Below are 22,637 nucleotides of genomic sequence, written 5' to 3' on the forward strand. Positions count from 1 at the left end.
TTGAATTTTCAAAAACTGATTTTCAAGCCATCAGGGGCCAACTCGAGCGGCCTGAAGCGGCCAGGCAAATTTTATGCGTGGTTATAGAATCCGGAGTCTCAAATGTGAAAAAAATAAACGAAAATTTAAAGACGTTGGACTTTTACTTTTTAACTTTAAACCAGAAAAGATTAATTTTTAACAAAAAAATTGAATAGTTGATATTCCGATCAAACAAGATTTTAAATATTTTAATAATTTTATTAATAAATAAAAAACAGTTGCATTTACGGAAAAATACGAACTTTAAATGAAATACTGCATTTTTAAGTTGAAATTTTAATTTTTAGCAACAACAAAAAAGTTATGTTATAAATTAAACTGTTAAATTTTCATTAAGAGAAGTGAATTTACAACTAAAAAAACATTGTTCCCATCAATTAAATAGTTCAATTTTCAGTTAAAAAAATAATTTTGAACCAAAGAAGGAGGTTTGAACAAAATACTTACATTTCCAACCAAAAATAATGAATTTTTAACTAAAAAGATTAATGGTTAAACAAGAAGATTAATTTTTTTTACCAGAAATTGAATTTTAAAATAAAAAATTAATTTTTGACAACAAAAAATATTTTTTTAGAACAAAGTAACATTTTTAACAAAAGAATATTATTTATTAATTAATTTATTAAACATCAATATATTTATTAATTAAAAATCATATATATTTATTTATTAAATATATTTATTTATTAAACATCAAGATTAATTTTCAATAAAAAGAGACAAATTTTAAATAAAATACCTCAATTTTTATAAAAATAGTTTATTTTTAAACTAAAGGAGGCGAATTTTTAACAAACAAAAAAATGATAGTTATATTTTCAGTTAATAATTTTTGAACAAAAAGACTGATTTTCACAAAAAAAAGTTTATTTTAAACCAAAGAGATAAATCTTTAACCATGAAAGTAAACTATAATAGTTAATATTTTAATCCCAAAAATATTTGGATTTGAAATCCGTTGAATTCAGTCAAAAAGTACCAATTTTTAACAAATTATTTAATTATCAAAACAAAAAGATAAGTTTTGAATCAAAAATGAATAAAAAATAAATAACAGACAAATTTTCAATAAAATAGTTCAATCTTCCAACCAACGAGAAGAAACTTCAACTGATACAACTGTAATCAAAAACAGTTAAATTCATTTTTAAAAAAATAGAAGTAAATGCCATCATTGATTTTTTTTTAAATTTTGGCTTCCATTGACGTGTGGTGTGTAAAATTCAATATTTTCATTTGAATTATTAAAAATGATAAAATTTGTATTAAATTGAAAGGATATTTTCTGAAAGAATGCGTTTTAATTAGAACCATTTGTAGTTTGGGAAATTCAACATTTTTCGGTTCAAATTCAAATGGTTCAAAATTGAACAATTACAAAATTTAGACCTTTTAATACTTGCACGATTATAAATATCTTAATTTATTTTCTTAACGAAAGCAATACAAATTTTGGGTTTTATTTCTTGTGTACAATTTGGAATTTAAAATCCTTATAGCCCAACAATTTGCAATTCTTCATTCAGAGTGTCCGCTGAACCGAAAAACTGGAAATTTTTTGAGACCAGCGAAAATCAGGAAATGTCAGTGATTTTATTTTTTTTTACCGGAAATTTTAAACATTTTTAGAAGAAAAATCTGTCAACGGCTTTTTAAAACTTTTACTTTAAAATTCTTTAATTTCGATTTTTTTCAGGCATACATTTTTCATTTAAAGAATTTACAAATCAAACTTGAAGACTTGGACACTTAAAAATTAAAATTGTTTAAAATTGTACATTTTTATTTCATAGACTGTAAATGTAAATTAATTAATTAATTATTTGACTGGACAATTCCAAATTCTGTTCAAATTGAATAATTCCTAGATTTCAACCTTAAAAGATATACTTTTTTAATTTGAAAGTCTTAGTTGTTTAAAAATGAAAATGTCTGAATGGAGCTTTATAATCTATTTTTAATTTAAAAATAACTTTAGAATGACAGATTCATAATTAAAAGCTTTAATTATGTTCAAAATATTGTTGCAGTCTACATTTTCTAACCCATTTTTAACTTTTTTTAATCTATTCAATTTGAAATGTTTAATTTTGAAAAAGAAAAATTATTTAATGTTCAGAAATTTTTTATTCATTTAAAACGAGTAATTCCAAAGAAAATATTCAAAAGTTAACAATTTTTATTTCCAGAAAAAATTCTAGTAATTCCTATCAAATTTCGATGCACAAAGCCGCGGTCTAATTTAAAACAAAATGTGATTTTTGTAGGTATCGGAACAGAAAATTAAGAAGCTTTTTAAAAACTGCGAAATTTTGCAGGATTTTCTCTAAAGTTTAGGAAAAATTCTAATTATTAAATAAAAATATTTAAAAGTCCGGAAAATTGCAAAAATAATTAAAAATTTGTACAAAATTAAAAAAAAAATGGCTGAAAATAATATAATTTAAAATTTTCTGATTTTCCTTGATTGCTTCAAGTTAAAACATTAAAAATGATAACGTGGATTTATATTTTTTTAAACTGAATCTGAATTTTTGAAATCTTTTCAATTTATATATGTTAAAAATTCTAAATGTTCCAGTTTGACTGAATTTAATTAAAAATCGTTTAATGTAAATGTAAAATAATAAATAAAAGTGTAAACAATTGAGTATGTGAGTACAAAATGTTTGAATTAAAAAACTTTTAAACATTAATTTTAAAAGTTTAGAATTAAAGAGTTTCATTTTGAGGCTTTAATTTGCAGTTTCTTTTTATTACTTCAACTGTAAGCATTATTGGCTTGACAATGTTCCATTTTAAAATATCAAAATAAATTTTGTTTAATTTTTATCTTCTACCTTAGATTGTTTAATTTTAAGGGATTTTAATTTGAAAACTTTCTAGTTTCGAAAGCTGTCATTTTATACAATATTGAACGTTGGGATTTAAAATTGTTTAATTAAAAATTGTTTACTTATTTAAATAACAGGAAAAGATGCTTGCTAACTGGGAAGAGACCGGAAATATATTTTCCTGAGTCTTGAGCGACCGTCCTCTTGATAAATCCCAACATTCTCACAGCATCGTCTCTCTCTATACTTAAAAAAAATATTTGTTATCAATTTAATTTAATTTTCAATGTATGAAAATCAAAGCCAATTGCCTGATTTTTTTCTCGGCAAATATTGACCGTAAAAATGGAGTTTTTATTTCTACAGAAGATGTTGTGATAGGTCTTCCCACTCTCTTCTTTTCTTTTTTTTTTTTGAGCAGACCGCATAAAACTATTTTACCCCCATGAAAATGAGAAGAAAAAAACAATGCCTTTTTTAAATCAGGCTCTAAAGAATTCCGACATCAGTACACTCTGATGCGTCACCTGCCGACTCACACCGACGAGCGGAACTTCAAATGCGAAGCTTGCGGCAAAGCTTTCCGACAGCTCTCGACTCTGAGCCAGCACAAGGCCATTCACAGCGACGCAAGGCCGTATGTCTGCGAGTTTTGTAAGAAGACCTTCAACAGGTTGGTTCATTGCTCCCAAACTACCTTTAGGCGTTGCTTTTAACAGCTTGAATTTCAGGGTCTCCACTCTCATCTCCCACCGGAAAACACACTCCGAGCAAAAACCGCACAAGTGTCATCTTTGCGGAAAGGGATTCCACCAGAAAGGTACATTCTCCTGAGAATTGTTTATATTGCGATACTTATACCTCCAGGTTTAAAAGAACCACTTTTAAGAATTTAAGTTCAAAACGACTTGATTATTAACCCGTGGAAGACGCACCCTCTACAGACACACTAGTGCGAATCGGGATTTTTCGTTTTTGAAGCTCGTTATCTCCTTGAAAATTATAGATAACTAGCAGCCCCAGCCACGTGTTGCTGTGGCTCAGTTATAATACGTTGAATTTATATTATACTAAACTTGGCGCCATCTACTGGATGCTTACCCAACCTAGATAACGGGAAATGTTGAAGTGTGGGTCCACAAACTAAGTTACACCGACATCTGTTAGAAAATTATGGAGTACAGAAATAAAAAACATTTAATTAGCAATAAAAAAATATTGAGGTAGTGAAACGAGATAAAAAGCATCATATCCTTTAACTTGGACCAAATTACACGCAGTACACAATATTTCATCAAGATCAGTCAAGTAGTTTCGGAGTTTAGTGGTGACAAACATCGTTTCACGGGATTTATATGTATATATAGGTTTCAAAAAAAGCTATGATTTTCCATTTAAAACTGTATGCATAATTGAGTAGTGATATTAAAACTTCGAAAAAATGACACTATTTTTTGTAAAAATGAACTTTTTTTAAAGAAAATTTAAAAGTATATATATATATTGTTTTACTTTGTAATGCTATTTTTTAAAGACACAATAGAAATAAATCAAAGTTAATACAAATTAATCTTGAGACCTTGAGCTTTAATAGAAACAATATTTGATTTTAATAATAAATAATTTAATATTTTTTATTGATGGGTATTTTTGTAGTTGAAAAACAATAGATAAAATGAAAGATTTCCTCAGTGAACATTTGTTTATTCATAAAGTTACAATAACTGAGTCATGAAAAACATATTTTGCAGTCTAGTCAAGGAAATGGGAATTTCGGACAGCCCCCTCAGACATTTTGTAAAAAAAAGTATTTATTTGCATGGTTAATTTGTATTATTGTAGAATTTATCCTTTTCTATTTTTCGTTATTCTATAATTTCATTAAAACAACATTTTTCAATCGAGAAGGTAAACATACATGCATATACTTTCACAAGAACTGTTTATAGTATTTAAAATATAAATAAGTAATTATTTATACAAATTATATTTGCGTATACACAAAATGGAACTCGCAAACTGAGAAAACCACTTTTATAAATTTTAACCAGGCACGAAATGGCTGTACTTTATAGGCACACAAATCCGAATTCGCACCAACTCGAACTTTGTATGTTATTTTCTTAGAAGAAAAGACGCAACTATTTAACGTAGTGGTAGGAAAATCTTGAATTAATTTCCTCTTAAATTATATAACATGAAAGTTTTCTTTTGTGCGAATTCGCACCAGTGTGCCTTCTACGGGTTAATCGTTCAAGTTATATAACCGAGAATATTATAAAATTTAAGAGATTTTTATTGTGCAGGTTATATCAACGGTTAAATATAAATTATTTTCTAGCTTGTACATATTCAGGCATTAAAACTACGTCAAGCAGTAGCTTATTAATTATGTACGACAGTTCAATTGCCTCACATTACCCAATAAATACCACGAAGTAGGATAAGAAGACCCCACTCCCGGAAAACTTGGACGCGTGACATTTTCAAAATTGTCTAATTTTTTTCTTGGCTAATTTTTTTTTTTTCAAATTAGAATTTTAAACTTCTGATACTTTTAACATAGAATATTTTGTAAATGGAGTAAAACAATATTTCATTTAAAAATTTCCAATTTATTAATTTATTTGAAACAAACAAAAAATGTCTTTTCTACTATAAGAGATGGCCTTTTAACAAAATACTGGGGTTTTTAACAAACCAATTGAATTTTTAATATAAAAGTTGAATATTCAAGCTAAAAAGATCAAAAAGATGAATTTCCAACAAATAAATATTTTTCACTCAAAAAATAAATAAAAGTTTATTGAAATTACTGAACCTTCAAACTAGAAACAAAGTTTCTTTGCAAGAATTGAATTTTCAAACAAAAAATATGACTGACTATTCAGCAAACAATTAATTTTCCATGAGACTGATGAATTTTTACCCCAAAAAAAGGAAATTTCAAACCTAAAAATTATTTTTTTAACAAAAAAGGCGAATTTTCAATCGAAAAATATCAATCCTAAGAAAATGGAAAAGTTATATTCTCTGTCAAAAAATTAATTTTAACCCTAAGAAATCTTTAACAGAAGAAGTGATTTATTAACAAAGATGTTCCAATATTTTACAATAAACAAAAAAATTTATTGTAAACAAATTATTTGTTGAAACAATGTTTTCTACAATTTTCCATAATTATACGTTTTTTCAACTTATATTGCAAGAAATTTTTATTCAAATAATATATTTAAAAAATTTTCTCTTGAGATTATAATTATTTATATTCTAAACAAATTTAATTAACAAATGCAGTAATAAGACTTTTTTCGAGAGAAAAATTTGTTTCTTTTCTATGTCAATTTTTGTAATCTAGGAATTTTATGATATTTTTATTAAAATTCATAATTTTTTTATTAATCTTATATTTTCAAACAAATTTATTATTCGGGCATTTTTCGGCAAAAAAATTCGGTTTTTTCAATGCCAGTCTTTTCAGTTGGGAATTTCATGACAATTTCCGCAGCATTCATAATAAGTTGATAAATTTTATGATTTCTTTAAAGAAATTTAAGTTCTAAAAAGGATTAATTAGGCATTTGTCGACAGAAAAATTCGTTTTTTTCTACGGCAACTTTTTTTAATCAGGAAGTTCATTATAACTTCAGCAAAATTCATAATTTTTTTATCATTTTTATGATTTTTTTAAACAAATGCATTATTGGGGCATTTGTGGACAGAAAAATTCGTTTTTTCAATGTCAGTCTTTTTAATGGAGGAATTCATGATTTTTTCATCCAAATTCATAATTAACTGATAAGTTAAATATATATTTTTTAAATAAATTTAATAATCAAATGAATTATCCTAAAGATGCAGCCGTATTAAAAGAATGAAAGTAATGATACTCTTAAACTGAAAGGACTGAGATTGGAAAAAAAACTTTTTCGTCGACAAATACCCAAACAATGCATATGTTTATTAAGTTTGTTTAAAGCATAGAATTTATCAGCCAAGTATGATTAGTAATGAAATTTTCATTAAATTCTCAATTAAAAATACTGAAATCGAAAAAAATGTTCCATCGACAGATGGCCGAACAATGCATTTTTTAATTAAATTTGTTTCTAAAAAATATACAATTTACCAACCAATTATGAATTTTTCTGAAATCATCATGAAGTTCTCAATTAAAAAGACTAATATCGAAAAAACGAATTTTTCTGTCGAAAAATGCCTGATTAATGCATTTGTTCATTACATTTATTTTTTAAATCATAATATTTATCAACTTATTATGAATGTTGCTGAAATTGTCATGAAATTCCCAACTGAAAAGACTGGCATTGAAGAAAAGGAATTTCTCTGCCGTCAAATGTCCGAATAATGCATTTTTTTATTAAATTTTAAAAATAAAATCATAAGAAAAATTAGAAAATTATGAATTTTCTCTCTTAGAAATCTTATCAGCTTAAAAAAAAATTTTTTGTTCAAATCGGTCAATATTTGCGACATTTGTATTTTAGACTATAAAAAAATGATATCTTAATATATTTAAAATTTTTTATTTAATTAAATAAATTAATAAGTTGCAAAAAAATTTAATTAATTTTAATGAATTTGTTTAAAAATTTGCTTTTCGGCATAACTCTTTTCATCATATTGATTTTATATTTATTTACATATTTATATTTATTATATAATTTACATTTTTTATATTTATATATTTATTTAATATTTATTTAATATTCATATTAATAATATATCTATTTTGAATTATTGATCATAATTTTATTTTAACTGAATCGACAGAAAAGAATTATCAAGAAATGTTCATTCTAATTTAAAATTCTTAAATTATGTCTTTTAAAGAATAATTTACTGAAGATACAAAATATTTGACAGTTTTCAATAACTGCAATGTAATAGAATAAAGCTTTTTTAGAATGAAGTTTTGTAAATTTTTATAATTTGGTAGTAACTTTCTTAAACTTAATTTTTTTTCATTGTTTTATTTTGCTACCACACAGACAATAAGATTTTGGGAAAATTCAACATTAGTTAGATTTTATTTTAAAAGGTTGACTTTAAGTTTTGAAGATTTTAAAATAAAAATAATAGTAAATATAAATAAAAATAAGAAGTCTTTTAAGAATTTGTAAAGGGTTTAGTAGAACAATAAAATTATCTCAAGATTCATGGTTAGAAAAAAAATGTTAAGACATTTAGAACGTTTAGATATCCTACAAAATATTTTTAAAAAATGGTTAATTTGAAAATGATAAAAATGTTGAGGAAAATATAGATTTTCTACAATTTTGCAAAAAAGAAGCTTTTTATGAATTTAGAAACGTTTTTCGAGAAACAAACAATATTCTCTAGACTTTTAGGATTTAAAGTTATTTTCAGTAAGATTTTAGCACATTTTTTTGTTATTTCGCAGAATTTTAAAAAAATTGCAGTTTAAAAATTGTCAACTTTAAAAAAAAAATGAACTAAAATTATATATTGCAAACAATTTCAATTAATTTTAATGAATTCATTCAAAAATTTGCTTTTCGTCATAACTATTTTCATAAAAATGTAGCTTAAGATTTAAGAGGAAAAGAGAATTTTGATTATTCTTGTTTTTAAATTAAAGATTAACTAAAGTTATTTCTAGCTTAAAAATAAACGTTCCTAAAAAGAATCTATAAAAACAAAGAAAATATTTTATTGTTAATTATAACTAGTTTTGGAAAAGAACTCGAGGTAAACTTTTCATATAAATATTTCATTATTTTCAATGTTTGTTTAACAATGGTTTTTAGGGTTTAATGTTTTTCTCTCTCACTGTAGCTAAAAGCTGAAACTATTATTTAATGCTAATGCTGTAGGGTTTGTTTTATTCCCAACAAGATTCACTTAAAATCTCATTGGTACGTTTTTATTTAAAAACTTTTATGTAGGGATTATAAAATGGTTATTTTTGTAAATAATAGGTATACATAAATACATTTTTTTTAAACAAAACTTACCAATGCAATTTGCAGAGAATCTTTCAAGCAATAAAATATAAGCGTTACAGAATCAGAATTAAATAAGAATTGTAAGTTTTAATTGAAGAGAAAAAGATTAAACTATAAATAGTTATTGTCAAATAAAGAAAACTCGAAATATTTTTTTTCAAACATTTACCTCGAGCTGTTTTCCAAAATTAGTTATAATTAACATTAGCATATTTTTCTCTCTTTTAAAAATCATTTTTAACAAGGTTCATTTTTCGAACATGAAATAACATATGATAATATTAAAAAATATTAATAATAATAATAAATTTAATAATAAATAATATATAAGGAAAAATAAACTTTAATAATGAATTAAAAAAGGTTTTCAAACATATCAAAGGATTTTCTACATTTTCGTAAAAGAGTTTAGAATATTTTAACAAAAATTTTTCTGTCGAAAAAATGGTAATTTTTTTCGTCATATTTGTTCATTTATAAAAAAATGGAAAACTTAATTGAAAAATCAGGCTGGACAACTCTTTTAGAAATCTTATCAGCTTTTTAAAATTTTTTTTGGGTTCAAATCGGTCAATATTTGCGACATTTTCCATTTTCTCAGTAAATAATGGGCATTATTTAATATAATACAAAACATCTTTGTGCTTTAGATTATAAAAAAAATATCTTATTATATTTTCAAATTAAAAAAATGAAATAAATTAATCCATTGCAAACTGATTTAATTAATTTAAATGAATTTGTTTAAAAATTTTCTTTTCGGCATAACTCTTTTCATAATATTTAGCTTAGGATTTAAGATTTTAAAATATATTTATTGATATATATGATTTAGAGCATGTAAACGATATCTTGGATTTACATTTTTGGAATTGAATCTGAATCTTTGAACTTCGTAATTTATAAAAGTTTGAACTTTTTAACCCTTTCCGGCATGCATTTTTCAGGGAAATGAGTTTTCATAAAAATTGGTGCACAGGGGTTTTTGGGGTCCCTGATTACGAATCTGAACTCAGATTTTAAAAATTCAAAATGGCGGGTCCAATATGGCGGCGAACATTTGGCATATATTTTTATTTTTTCTGAAAATTGGTATACGAGGGTTTTTGGGATCACTGATTACGAATCTGAATTCAGATTTAGAAAATTCAAAATGGTGGATCCAATATAACGGCTAAAATTTGGATTTTTTTTTTGAAAATTGGTGTACAGGGGTTTTTGGTATCTATGATCACGAATCTGAACTTTGATTTTAAACATTAAAAATGGCGCGCCAAAATTCAAAATATTTCTAAATTGTTTTTTGAAAGTTGGCACAGGCAGGGTGTCGCTGATCTTGAATCTGTATTCAAAATGACAAATATTTAGAATATTAAGGTTTGAAAAAATAAACAACTACTCACCTAAAACATGGATTAGTACCAATTTTCTGAATTTTCAAAATCTAAATTCAGATTCGTGATCAGTGACTCCAAAAATCCTTGTACACTAATTAAAAAAAAATCCGGAAAACTTTATTATTTTGACCGCCATATTGTATCCGTCATTTTAGAGTTTCAAAATCTGTTTTCAGATTCTTGATCAGCGACCCCGAAAACCTCTGTATACCAATTTTCTGAAAAAAATCCAAAAATATTCCAAGTTTCGGGCGCCATCTTGGATCCACCATTTTAAATTTCCAAAATCTGAGTTCATATTTGTGATCACTGACCCCAAAAACCCCTGTATACCACTTTTCAGATAAAATTCAAAAATATTCCCAATTTCGGCAGCCATATTGGATCCGCTATTTTGAATTTTCAAAACCTGAGTCCCGATTCGTATTCAGCGACCCCAAAAACCCTTAAGCACCCATTTTGATAAGGATAAAATGGAAAGTTTTTTCAATAATGAATTTTTTCAACAAAAAAGGCTTTTTTTCATCTTTGTTTATAAGTATTAACAAATTATTTTTAAAATTTAGACCCTTCGCAGACAAATTTCAATTTTCTATCATCCTGCCAGCATGAAATGAAAAAAACCTGTGTAAAATCCAATAAAAACTACTCTGAAATCGCAAAAAATGATATGAATACGGTATTCCCAACATGCCGCAAAAGGTTAATTTGGCCTTTTAACTACATTTAATCAAAATATTTTCGAGTTAAAAAATGTCAGTAGCTTCCATTTTACACCTACAAATTATTGAGCATTTGAATACAACATTTTTGAATTAAAAAACGTGTAATCTTAAGTTTTAAAAGTTTTCGGTTTTGAGACCTTTAATTTGCAGCTCAGTTTTTTATTACTTCAAATGGAAAAATGTTTAGCTTCAAAGTTTGATTTTAAAAATTTTAATGACAGTGTAAAATGTTTGCAAACCGGGATTTTTTTGTTTCATTGATTAAAACTTTGATTGAAAATTTTCATCTTTCCGGAATATGTGGTGACTTTGACAGGAAATCTGAGGAACCACGTCTTCACTCACACAAACGAGAGGCCCTACAAGTGCGAGCTTTGCGGCAAGGGCTTTAACCAGATGTCGAATCTGGTCTGCCATAAAGTGAAGGCCCACGCCCACGTTGAGAAGATGCAATATGTTTGCGGAATATGCGACAAGGAGTTCCCCCGGCGGTTCTCCCTTCGAGCGCACGAGGAGCTCAAGCACGGGATCAAGTACCGTAATCCAGCCGCGGTGGAACCGACTACGAGCGAGGCTAATATTAAACGGTAAGCCGAAAATTTACAGTCGACTATACAGCAATTGCCACTTGCCTTTGCAGGTCTGTCACATTGAACTTCGCAATTTTCATCTAAAATTTTTATTTAATTGAAAAAAGGCATGTTTTTTAGGAATTTTTTTTTGCCGATACAGATAGTGTGAGCTTATTCAGTCAATTTCCATATAATAATGCAACATTTGAACAATATTTTCCTAAATTTTCATTGCAAAAAAATTGACAATTAAGCTAGTGACATTTAATTTCCGGAAGCGCGTTGAATTAAAAGTTCTCTTGCAGTGTACACCATAACTCCTGACAGAATCAAGTGAAACAAAAAAATCAAAATGTATTTGTTAATGGAGATGTTTTTCGAGGTAAGAGTGGAAGGATTTTTTCTTCTTCGATTTTAAAATTTTTTGTAGCATTTGAAAACAAAAAAAAAACGATTTTTGCTAAAAAAATTAGCTGATTTGATATTGTAAAATTAATAATTATTTTAATAAAGCTTCCAGGGATACCTGGTGTATTATGTGAAGAATTACTGCGCAAAATTTCAAAATGATTGCTCCAGTAGATTTTGAGTTATGGCGTACACGGTCTTCAAAAATAACAAGTTTCAGGAAAACGCTTTTAATTTTTCCATACTAAAAAGTTGACAATCAAACTCGATAATTATTTCATACTCTAATACTAATGACGTCAATTTTGATCCGATCGGCTTGAAATTCTGACACAACATTCTTGAGATATCATGCATTCATTAAAAAAATTTTAAATGCTAAAATAACTTTAAATATCACCCCCCCCCCCCCCTTAATCTTCAAATACCATAATTTTAATCTTGTAATATTTTTAAAATAGAATCTTTTATTAACGGAATAAAACAGTATTTAAGATACAAATTTATTAATTTATTTAAAACAAAAAAATGTATTTTCTACTATAAAAAATGGCTTTTTAAGAAAATACTTGAAAATACTGGAAATACTTTTCTGCGAAATTGTAAAAAATCTATATTTTCTCAACATTTTTATCATTTTCAAATTAACCATTTTTTAAAAATCTTTTTATGATATCTAAACGTTCTCAAATGTCTTTTAACATTTTTTTTTTTCTAACCATGAATCTTGAGATAATTTTATTGTTCTATTAAACCCTTTACAAATTCTTAACAGACTTCTCATTTTTATTTATATTTACTATTATTTTTATTTAAAAATCTTCAAAACTTAAAATTAACCTTTTAAAATAAAATCTAAACATTGTTAAATTTTCCCAAAATCTTATTGTCCGTGTGGTAGCAAAATAAAACAATACAAAAAATAAAGTTTAAGAAAGTTACTACCAAATTATAAAAATTTACAAAATTTCATTATCAAAAAGCCTTATTCTATTACATTGCAGTTATTGAAAACTGTCACATATTTTGTATCTTCAGTAAATTAGTCTTTAAACGACATAATTTAAGCATTTTAAATGAAAATGAATATTTCTTGCTCATTCTTTTCTGTAGATTCGGTTAAAATAATTATGATTAATAATTCAAAATAGATATAGTATTAATATAAATATTAAATAAATATAAATATGTAAATAAATATAAAATCAATATGATGAAAAGAGTTTTACCGAAAAGCAAATTTTTAAACAAATTCATTAAAATTAATTAAATGTGTTTGCAATGTATTAATTCATTTCATTTAAAAAAAATTTTAATATATTAAGATATCAGTTTTTTATAATCTAAACACAAATGCCGCAAATATTGACCGATTTGAACAAACATTTTTTTTAAAGAAGTAGTTTAATTTTCATCTAAAAAAGATTCCAGTTGACTTTTTACGATCAAAATATGAATTTTCTTTTAAAAAAATAAGTTTTTACGAAAAAGATGGAATTTTCAATTTCTTTTTCTTATTCGTTGATAAGAAAGCTTGCTAATTTTAATTTTTGTACAAAAAATGTGGCTTGCTCTTTTATAATCTTGCATTGTTTTAATTTTTCGAAAATATCGAATAGCTAACCGGGAAATGACAGTGAATTTATTTCTTGACCGGGAATTTTACAAATTTTCAGAAGAAAATTCGGTCCAAATTCGATTTCAACCGCTTTTTTAAACAAGTAGTTGCATTGATATCTTTTTAAATTTTGATATTCAGTTTATAATGCGTAATTCGAAAATCTTTTACCTGAAAAATTCTCTATTTTAAAGTTTTATTTTTAAGCTTATATTTTTAATTTAAAGAATTTTAACGTGCAGTCTTGAAGACTTAAACAATTAAAAATTAAAAACGTTTAAAGTTACAAATTAAAAACTGTAAAATAATTGATTTAATAAAACGATTCTTAATCCGTTGAAAGTTAAAGAATTTCCAGATTCGTAATTAATTCATAATTAAAAGCTTTTATTAAATTGAAAATATTGTTTCAGTTTAAATTATTCCATTTTTAACCAATTTAATTTTTAAAAATTTAAAGAAGAAAAAGGATAATTATTTAATATTTAGCAATATTTGACTTCTAATTTAAGACGAGTAAATTGAAGTCAAATATTTAAAATTTAAACACTTTGAAACTTAAGTGTTTGACATAGAAAGCTTTGAATTGTTAAAATTTCGATAAGCTTTTAAAATTTTAACGTTACAATTTTTATTGTTCTACTTAATAAAATGTTCAATTTGTAAGCGAATTTGTTGAATTTTTATGTATAAATAATAATTAAAGACGTATTATTTTTAGAAAAATGTGAGTAATTTTAAGAGATATTTGGAAGTTTTGAAAAGATTTAAAAATTAGTTATAAACTTAAAATGATATCAAGTAATTTAAATGAAGTTTTTGAAAAAAAAAATTCAGAACCTCTAAACATATTTTAAACTGAATAGAAATTTTCCGACACTTTTTAGAAAATCTTAAAAATTAATAAAAAAATCCCTAAATTCTTCCTGGTTCGTTTTTAATAATATTGGAATTTTCTTAAAATCGTTATGAATATTCTGATAAAATAATTTTTCACAATGAGGAATCATTTTCAATTTTCCTAGGAATTTTAAGAAAATGTTTTTATTTGTTTAGAGCCTTTCACAATTCTTAAAAAGCCTCTCAATTTTTTGTAAACTACAATTTTAAGTTTTTTTTTTTAATTTGCAAGATTTTCCAAAAATTGTACAAAAAATTTGATTAACTTAAAAATATATTTAGAAGTTCTGAAAAAAAATGTTAACACACTTCGTTAAAATGATTTTAAAATCATTTCAAGCAAATTTGACAAAATTTAAAACTACTTCTAGATTTCTCAAGATTTTAAAATACAATTTAAAATTTTTTCAAGGATGCTTAAACTATTTAAAATGAAAATAAATAAAATTCTAATTGAAGAACTTTTATGTTGAAAAAAATGTAAATTTTAAAATATTTATTGGCCTAAAATAACTGAATACTATAATTTTGACCATTTTCAAAGTCCATTAATTTATTCTTTAATGTAGAGTATTGAATATGTTAACCTGAATCTATATTTTGGAAACTTAATCTAAATCCTTGAACTCTATAATTTATGAATGATAAAAATTCTAAATTTTGCAGTTTAAATTTATTAAACTTGAAATTATTCAGTTGAAGAAAAGTGTGAGTACCTTTCAGTTTATACGTGTACATTTTTGAACAATTTAATTGAAAAATTTTTTATTTCAAAATTTTTAAAATTTATATTAAAAGTTAAAAATTCAAGAGTTCCACTTTGAATGCTTTAGCTTATTGTTTATTTCGTATTACTTGTAATTTTACTGTTTAGCTTTATATTTCGATTTTTTACATTTTATTGCTGGGGAAAAATATTTGCGGACCCGAGAAAAACCGGGAATTTTGTTCTTTGTTTAAAACGGCTACCCTCTGGATTTTAAAGGTAAACAATTAACATCACCAGAAATAGAAAGTGAGACCAAAACATCTTATTGAGGCCAAAGTTGTCAATTTTTAAAGAAATTTTTTTTTTAACAACCTTTAAATTTCAAATACTAGTTTGAGAATTCCAGAATAAATTGCATTTCAGAATTGTCAAGAATATTCAAGAAAATCTCAGAAAAACTAGAATATTTTATCTAATTCTGTCTATCTAATTTTTGAGTTTTTTCTCCATCTTGGGCATTATTTTGGATATAAAAAATCCTGAATACGCTTCAAAATGAGTATTAATTAATCAGAACGATCCCAAAAAATATATTTTATTACCACGAAATATCTCAAAGTAGTGGTATTAGATTTGGAATTTTCGAATTATTTCAGGAAAGGCGCCAGGATCATCGACCTACCTGATGATGAACGAAACGTCATCACTGATGTTAAAGAAAAGGACATCCTTCACTCAGTATGTTTTACTATTCATTTTTTTTCGAAATAAGTTAAAAATATGATCTCTTTCAGGCCTCGGAATCACCACTATATTAACCCTCAAACGGTACACTGGTGCAAATTGGTTTTCTTGCAATATTAATATTAAATATTTAATATATTGAACACATAATAAACTAGCATATATCACACATATTCATCATATATATTTAATATATGCGAGGATAATCCGCTGCAGCTGTGTTTGCGTAAATGCCAACAAAATGAAAAAACTTCGGGTGCGAATTCGCACCAGTGTATTGTTTGACACTATTTTGGTACTATGTCGAGAAAAATTACACTAAAGACACTATTTTTTCACAATTGTCCGCTAATGCTATTATTTTTGTTACGTTTCCTTAACAATTTTTTTCTAAATTGCTTCGCTAATTGGCTGAAATAATATTTCTGTCTTTTCAATAGCTGGTATATTGAATTTAAAAAAAATATTTTAATCTGTAATCAAAAACAGTTAAATTGAACTAAAAAGGAGTAATTTTCAACAAAATACTTTAATTTTTAACCAAATATTTGAATTTACCACCAGGAAAAAAAAAAGAATTTCCGTCAAAATATTTAATTTTTAACCAAAAAGTTAAATTTTCAACTAAATAGTTGAATTGTCTATCATGTGGTGGAAATTTCAAGACGAAAATAAGAATTTTCTACAAATAAGTGGAATTTTCAACATGACAATATTAATTTTCAGGGGTGACCCGCTGGACTGTGAAACCGGGAAGTGATCGGGAATTTTACCAATTTTTATTTTTTAAATCTGGCCAAATTTGAATGCAATCGGTTTTTAAATAATTTGTTAAATTTTTATCTTTTTTCAATTATGACATCATTCAGTTTAGAATGCGTAATTCGAAAATCTTTCATTTAAAATATTTTCCATTTCTGATTTTTAATTTTTAAGCGTACATTTTAATTTAAAGAATTTAAAGATTCAATTTTAAAGACTTGAATAATTAAAAATTATGAGCTATTAAAATCTAAGATTTTTGATAAAATTTTTTTTGGGTTTATCGACTGTGAATAAAGATTAAGTAATTATTTTTAAAATCGATTTAGTACTTTAAGATTTAAAAAGTGAATAATAATTGGTTTCAAAAGACATTTCGGAATCAGTTCACAATTTTAGAATTTCCAGATTTTAACGTTAAGAATTAAATCAATTTTAAAACAACTTCAAGTTAATATGTTAATAATTAAAGGATTTTATTAAATTTTAAATATCATTTCTGTCTAAAATATTCATTTTTTAAACCTTTAAATTTGAAATTTTTTAATTAAGAATAAGTACTGTGACTTAATATTTGGATAAGTCAAATTTTGATGCATAAATAATGATTGGACACCTATTATTTAAAAAAAAAAGTTTGAGTCAAATGCCTAATTCATAACCAAATATAGATTTTGCCAGATTTTGAGCAAAAAATTCAGAAGTTTTTTAAAGAATTTTGAAAGGCTTAAGAAGAATAAAAACATTTCCTGGGAAAATTGAAATTGATTTATTATTTTGAAAAATTCATCTTAAGAGAATATTTAAAGTGATTTAGAATGATTAAAAAAATTTTAAGAATGAATGTGGAAGATTTCAAGGTAATTTTTTTATTTGGGAGGATTAAAAAAAATTTTGTAAAAGTTGAGATAATTTTAAAAGATGTTTAGTAGTTCTGAACAAATATAAAAAATAATTTTAAATTTGAAAAAATGTAAATTTTTCAAGATTTTGAAGTAATCTTTTGAAGCATTTTAAGGATTTTCAAACTTTTGAGGATAAAAATAATTTTTGTTTTAGTTTTAAAAGAGTTGAGTTTATTAAAAAAATGTAATCGTACAATTTTCAATGTTTCTAGCTTAAAATTGCTTTAAACTACATAAGTTTCAAACATTTTAATTTCATTGATTTATTCTTCAATTTAGAGTATTGGAAATGATAACAGGTTTATATTTTAGGAACTGAATCTAAATGTTTGAACTCTATATTATATAAAAAATTTACATTTTCAATTTGCAGTTTAACTGCATTTAATTTACAATTGTTAGTAGCTTCCGTTTATTCATGTAAATTTTTGAGCATTTTAATACAAAATTTTGAACTAAAAAACTTTTAAACATCAGTATTAAAAGTTTGAAATTCGAGAATTCCACTTTGAGTGCTTTAATTAGTAGCTTAATTTTTGTTACTTCCAATAGAAAAATTTTTTTGCTTTAAAGTTTGATTTAAAAAAAATTTAATTGACCGTGATAAATGTTTGCGAACTGGGAAATGACCGGGAATGTTTTTCTTTGATTCAAACGACCACTCTGTTTTCTATAAAAATGTTAATTTTCAACCAACCAGTTAAATTATCAACGGAAACCAAATAATTTCTAACCATCCCGTTGCATTTTTAACAAAAAACCAAATAGTTGAATTTTTTTATCAAATTGTTAAATTTCTGTGCAGAGTATAATAATTTTCTTCATAGTAGTAGAAAATATTATAAAATATTTGAATTTTCAGCCAAAAAGCAGAATTTTTGTAACAAAATTGTTAATATTTTCAAGAAAATAATTCAAATGGAACTAAATAATAAAAATTGTTTCACCAAATAGGACGAATTATTAACTAGAAATTTTATACTAGAGTTTTTAACAAATACGTAAATTTTCAACCAAATTGTTGAATTTTTTAGCCTGAAATAAGATTTTTCTTCAAAAGAGTTGAATTTGCAACAAAAACGTAATTTCAATCAAAGCAGATCAATTTTAACCAAACAGTTGCATTTTTAACCCAAAAAGGAGAATTTTTGACAGAAAAGAGGTGAATTTCCAAATAAGAAAGATTAATTTTTAAAAAAATAATAGAATTTTTGACCTACAAGTAGGACTTTTTTTCTAAAAATTGTTGAATTTTCAACAAATTATATTTTAATTTTTATCAAAATGTTCTATTTTCGTGTCAAAAATAAGAATTTTTCACTTAGGAGTTAAATTTTCAACAACAAATTTAATTTCAACGGAAACAGATTAATTTTCACCCGGCAGTTGCGTTTTTGGCCCAAAAAGGTGAAATTTCTACAAAAAGAGATGCATTTCAAAACAAAAAAGATTAATTTTTAACAAAATATTTGAATTCTCAACTAAAAAGTATGTATTTTGAACTCTGAACAAAATTGTTGATTTTTCAACAAAATAATTCAAGTTTTAAATCCTTGAAAACCTGGATTTCTCCTTGATTTTTTTAAAACCTTGAAAACCTGACCACTCCGCTTTTGAGTGTATGCCAAATTTTAAAAGGTTACAAAATAATTCTAAAAATTTCAAAATATTTCAAAATGTTTCGAAGCTTTTATAATATCTCAAAGGAGTTATAAAATTTAAAAAAAAATCAAGGATTCCAAAGACTTAAAAATGATTGAAGGATTTGAAAAAAGCACGCAGAAAATATTTCAAAGATTTTAAAACTTTCAAAAAATGTAAAGGATCTTAAATATTTTAAGTAGCCTACAGTACACCAGAAGTCAAAGATTTCAAAATATTTCAAAAAGATCTCAAATATATTTTAATGATTTCAAATGAAAGAAAATATTTCAGAAGGATTTCACAAGTATTTCGAAGAATTCATAAGGATTTCAGAATTTAAAAGATTTAAAAAAGGGATTTCTAAGATTTTTAACAATTTAAAAAGGTTTTAACAAATTAGAGATTTCAAGAGATTTCAGTGATTTTAAACGAACACAAAAGATTTCACAAACAATGATTAAAGGAAGATTTTACAAATATTTTAAAGATTTCACAAATATCTCAAAAAAATGTATAAAGATTTAAAAAAGGGCACAGTACACCAGATTTCAAAGGTTTCAATTTTTTAAAAAGATTTTAGACGATTTCAAATTTGTTTAGAAGATTTCTCTAAGTTTTTAAAGCATTTTAAAGATTTTAAACGATTTCAAATTTGTTTAGAAAATTTCAAAACATTTCAAAGATTTTACAGAGGTTTCGAACATTTCACAAATATATTAAAATATATTTTAAAGATTTTACCAAAGTTTTAAAAGATTTCAAATATTCTACGGATATCAAATGAAAATAGAAGATTTCAGAAATATTTTTAAAAAATCCATAAAAATTTCATAAAGATTTTATATTGAAAGTTTTCAAAAAGGGTACACCAGATTTTACAGATTTAAAAACACTTAAAAAATGTTTAACGATTTCAAATTCAAAGAGTTTGCAATAAATTTAAAAGATTTGAAAAGATTTAAGAAAGATTTTAAATATTTTAATGATTTGAATTTAATGCAAAGGATTTCACCAATATTTAAAAGAATTCATCAAAATTTCATAAAGATTTCAAATTCATTTAGAAGATTTTAAAAGATTACACAATTATGCCAAAGATTTTACAGTTTTCAAATATTTCACAAATATTTTAAAACTTTCAGAGGAATTAAAGGATTTTCAAGATTTTAAACAGGTACAGTAAATCAAATTTCTAAGATTTCAAAGCATTTCAAAGATTTTCAATGATTTAAAAAATTTTCAAGAAGATTTCAAAAGATTTCGCAAATGTTTCAACGATTTCATCAAAATTGTAGAGAGATGTCGAAAGTATACAAGAATTTTTAATATTTAAAAAAGGTTATTATAAATATTATTATTTAAAAAAATGATTAATAATATTTTTTTAAATTACTAAAATATTATTAATAATTTATTATTAAATATTATTACCAGGTTTTGAAGATTTCAAAAGATTTCACCAAAAATTTCAAATGTTTCAATGATTTCAGAACATTGTAGAAAATTTAAAACAATTGCAAAAGGTTTTAAGAAATTTTAGAAGATATCCAGAGATTTCAATGATTTCAAACGATTACAAAAGTTTTTAAAAACAAATAAATAAATATTTTTTTAAGATTTCAAAAACTTTCACACAGATTTCAAAAAATTTCACAAAGTATTTAAGGAATTTAAAGATTAAATTGTTGTTAAAAAGATTTCACAAAGATTGTAAATACTTCAAAATATTTCAAAGAATTAACAAAGATTTAAAAAATTTTTAAGGATTTCAAAGACTTTCGAAAGATTTAAAAATCTTCCTAAGGATTTCACAAAGACGACTTATGTTTCTAAATTATTAAGAATTCGTTTATTTAAGATCCTACTTTCCTTAGAAATTGTTGGCCAGTAAAAAAATGAAATCTTTCATGGAATTTCAGTGGAAACTGCAAATTTTCCTTAAAAAATAAAGTTAATTTTCCATCGCCCAATATTTGATTTCGGACCTTACACTTTTAAATTAGGACTAAATATAAGTGTAATATTTGAAAAATTTGATGGCACAGTTTTTACACTTTTATTTTTCTAATTTTTGGACACTATTTAAACTATTTTTTGTCTCTGAAGTGAGTCTGAGGCCTGCTCTTTGAAACTTGTTCTCAGTTCAAACAATTTTTGCATCATAAAAATATTTCACTTAGTTTGAAATTGTTTATTTTAGCCTCCCAACATGGATGCCATCATTATTGACAAGATAGACACAAAAGCGATGGAAACCGCTCTTATTCAGAGACAAACGCCTTTTGCTCTTTATAAACCCGCAAAAGGAATTCCAGTTCTTGTTCGGGTCTCTTCAATCGAGAATTCAAAACACGTATGTAATTTTTACATTCTCATTCATCAGTTTAAAACGGAATCGTCGAAATTTTAGATCTCCAGTTAAGTTCAATTATAAATTATATTATTTTAAAAATATTCGAGTTTTTTCAATTTTTAAAAATTTAAATGTTTAATTAAATTCTCATTTTTAATATAAATATAGTTTTTTTTTAGTTTTTACAAATTTAAACTGGAACTTTCAATTTTCATCATTTTCCAATAGTTTAATCTTTAAAGGTTAAATTGTAAACTGTAGAATATTGTAGATGATTGAAATGACAAAAGTTGAAATTTTCTTATATTTTTAATTGTAGAAAATTCTATTTTTGTACGAAAAGCACGAATACAATTCTAAATTATTAAAAGATTCTAAATCTTGTTCAAAGTTTAATGGCATCTGCTGATAAATGCCAATTATTGATTAAATATCGAATCAATAAAATAACTTTTTTGGCAATTTTTTAATTTGTTAAATTTAGGATAATTTATATTTTTATTTCCAATATAAAATTCAAGAACAATGATTCTTCATTTGTAAAATTAGCCTTAAATTACTGTATTTCACTATTTCGTTAAAAAACAATTTTGTTGTATATTATTTTTTTTATTTAACAAATTAACTATTTTATTTTAGGTTAAAAATTAATAGATTTTAGTTGAAAATTTGTTTGAAAGTTTGTTTACAATATTAAAATATATTTAAATATGAAATGCTACATTTTTCGTTCAGAATCCATCTTTTTTGTAATGAAAATTGTATAACTTGGTTAAAAGTTACACCCTTTTGTTAAAAATTAATTTTGTTGGTTCAAGATTCATCTCTTTGGCTGAAAAATTAGCTGTTTTGTAGAAAATTTGTTTTTTCTTGACTGAAAATTAATTTTTTCAGAGAATTTATTTATCACAGTTGAAATTTTAACTTTTTTGTTGAAAATTGTTTTTTTTTTCATTGAAAATAAGTTTTTTTATTTAAAAATTTTACTATTCTTTTTTTTATTGACAATTTATCTTTTTTAGTAAAAAAAT

The 22,637-nt window shown here is 24.5% G+C and overlaps 1 protein-coding gene across 3 annotated transcripts in view; it reads left to right on the forward strand.

The window, feature by feature from the left end:
* The window catches only part of LOC117168494, a 79,582-nt gene that overhangs the window by 21,617 nt on the left and 35,328 nt on the right, over positions 1–22,637 (forward strand). For all 3 annotated transcript variants that reach the window (XM_033354217.1, XM_033354201.1, XM_033354211.1), the window contains 5 exons: positions 3,366–3,552; positions 3,611–3,699; positions 11,308–11,578; positions 15,855–15,936; positions 21,454–21,606. In XM_033354217.1, coding sequence (XP_033210108.1) covers positions 3,366–3,552; positions 3,611–3,699; positions 11,308–11,578; positions 15,855–15,936; positions 21,454–21,606 — 782 coding nt within the window. The remainder of the gene's footprint in view (positions 1–3,365; positions 3,553–3,610; positions 3,700–11,307; positions 11,579–15,854; positions 15,937–21,453; positions 21,607–22,637) is intronic.

This window comes from Belonocnema kinseyi, chromosome 1, assembly GCF_010883055.1.
Source record: "Belonocnema kinseyi isolate 2016_QV_RU_SX_M_011 chromosome 1, B_treatae_v1, whole genome shotgun sequence".
Taxonomy (NCBI): Eukaryota; Metazoa; Arthropoda; class Insecta; order Hymenoptera; family Cynipidae; genus Belonocnema; species Belonocnema kinseyi.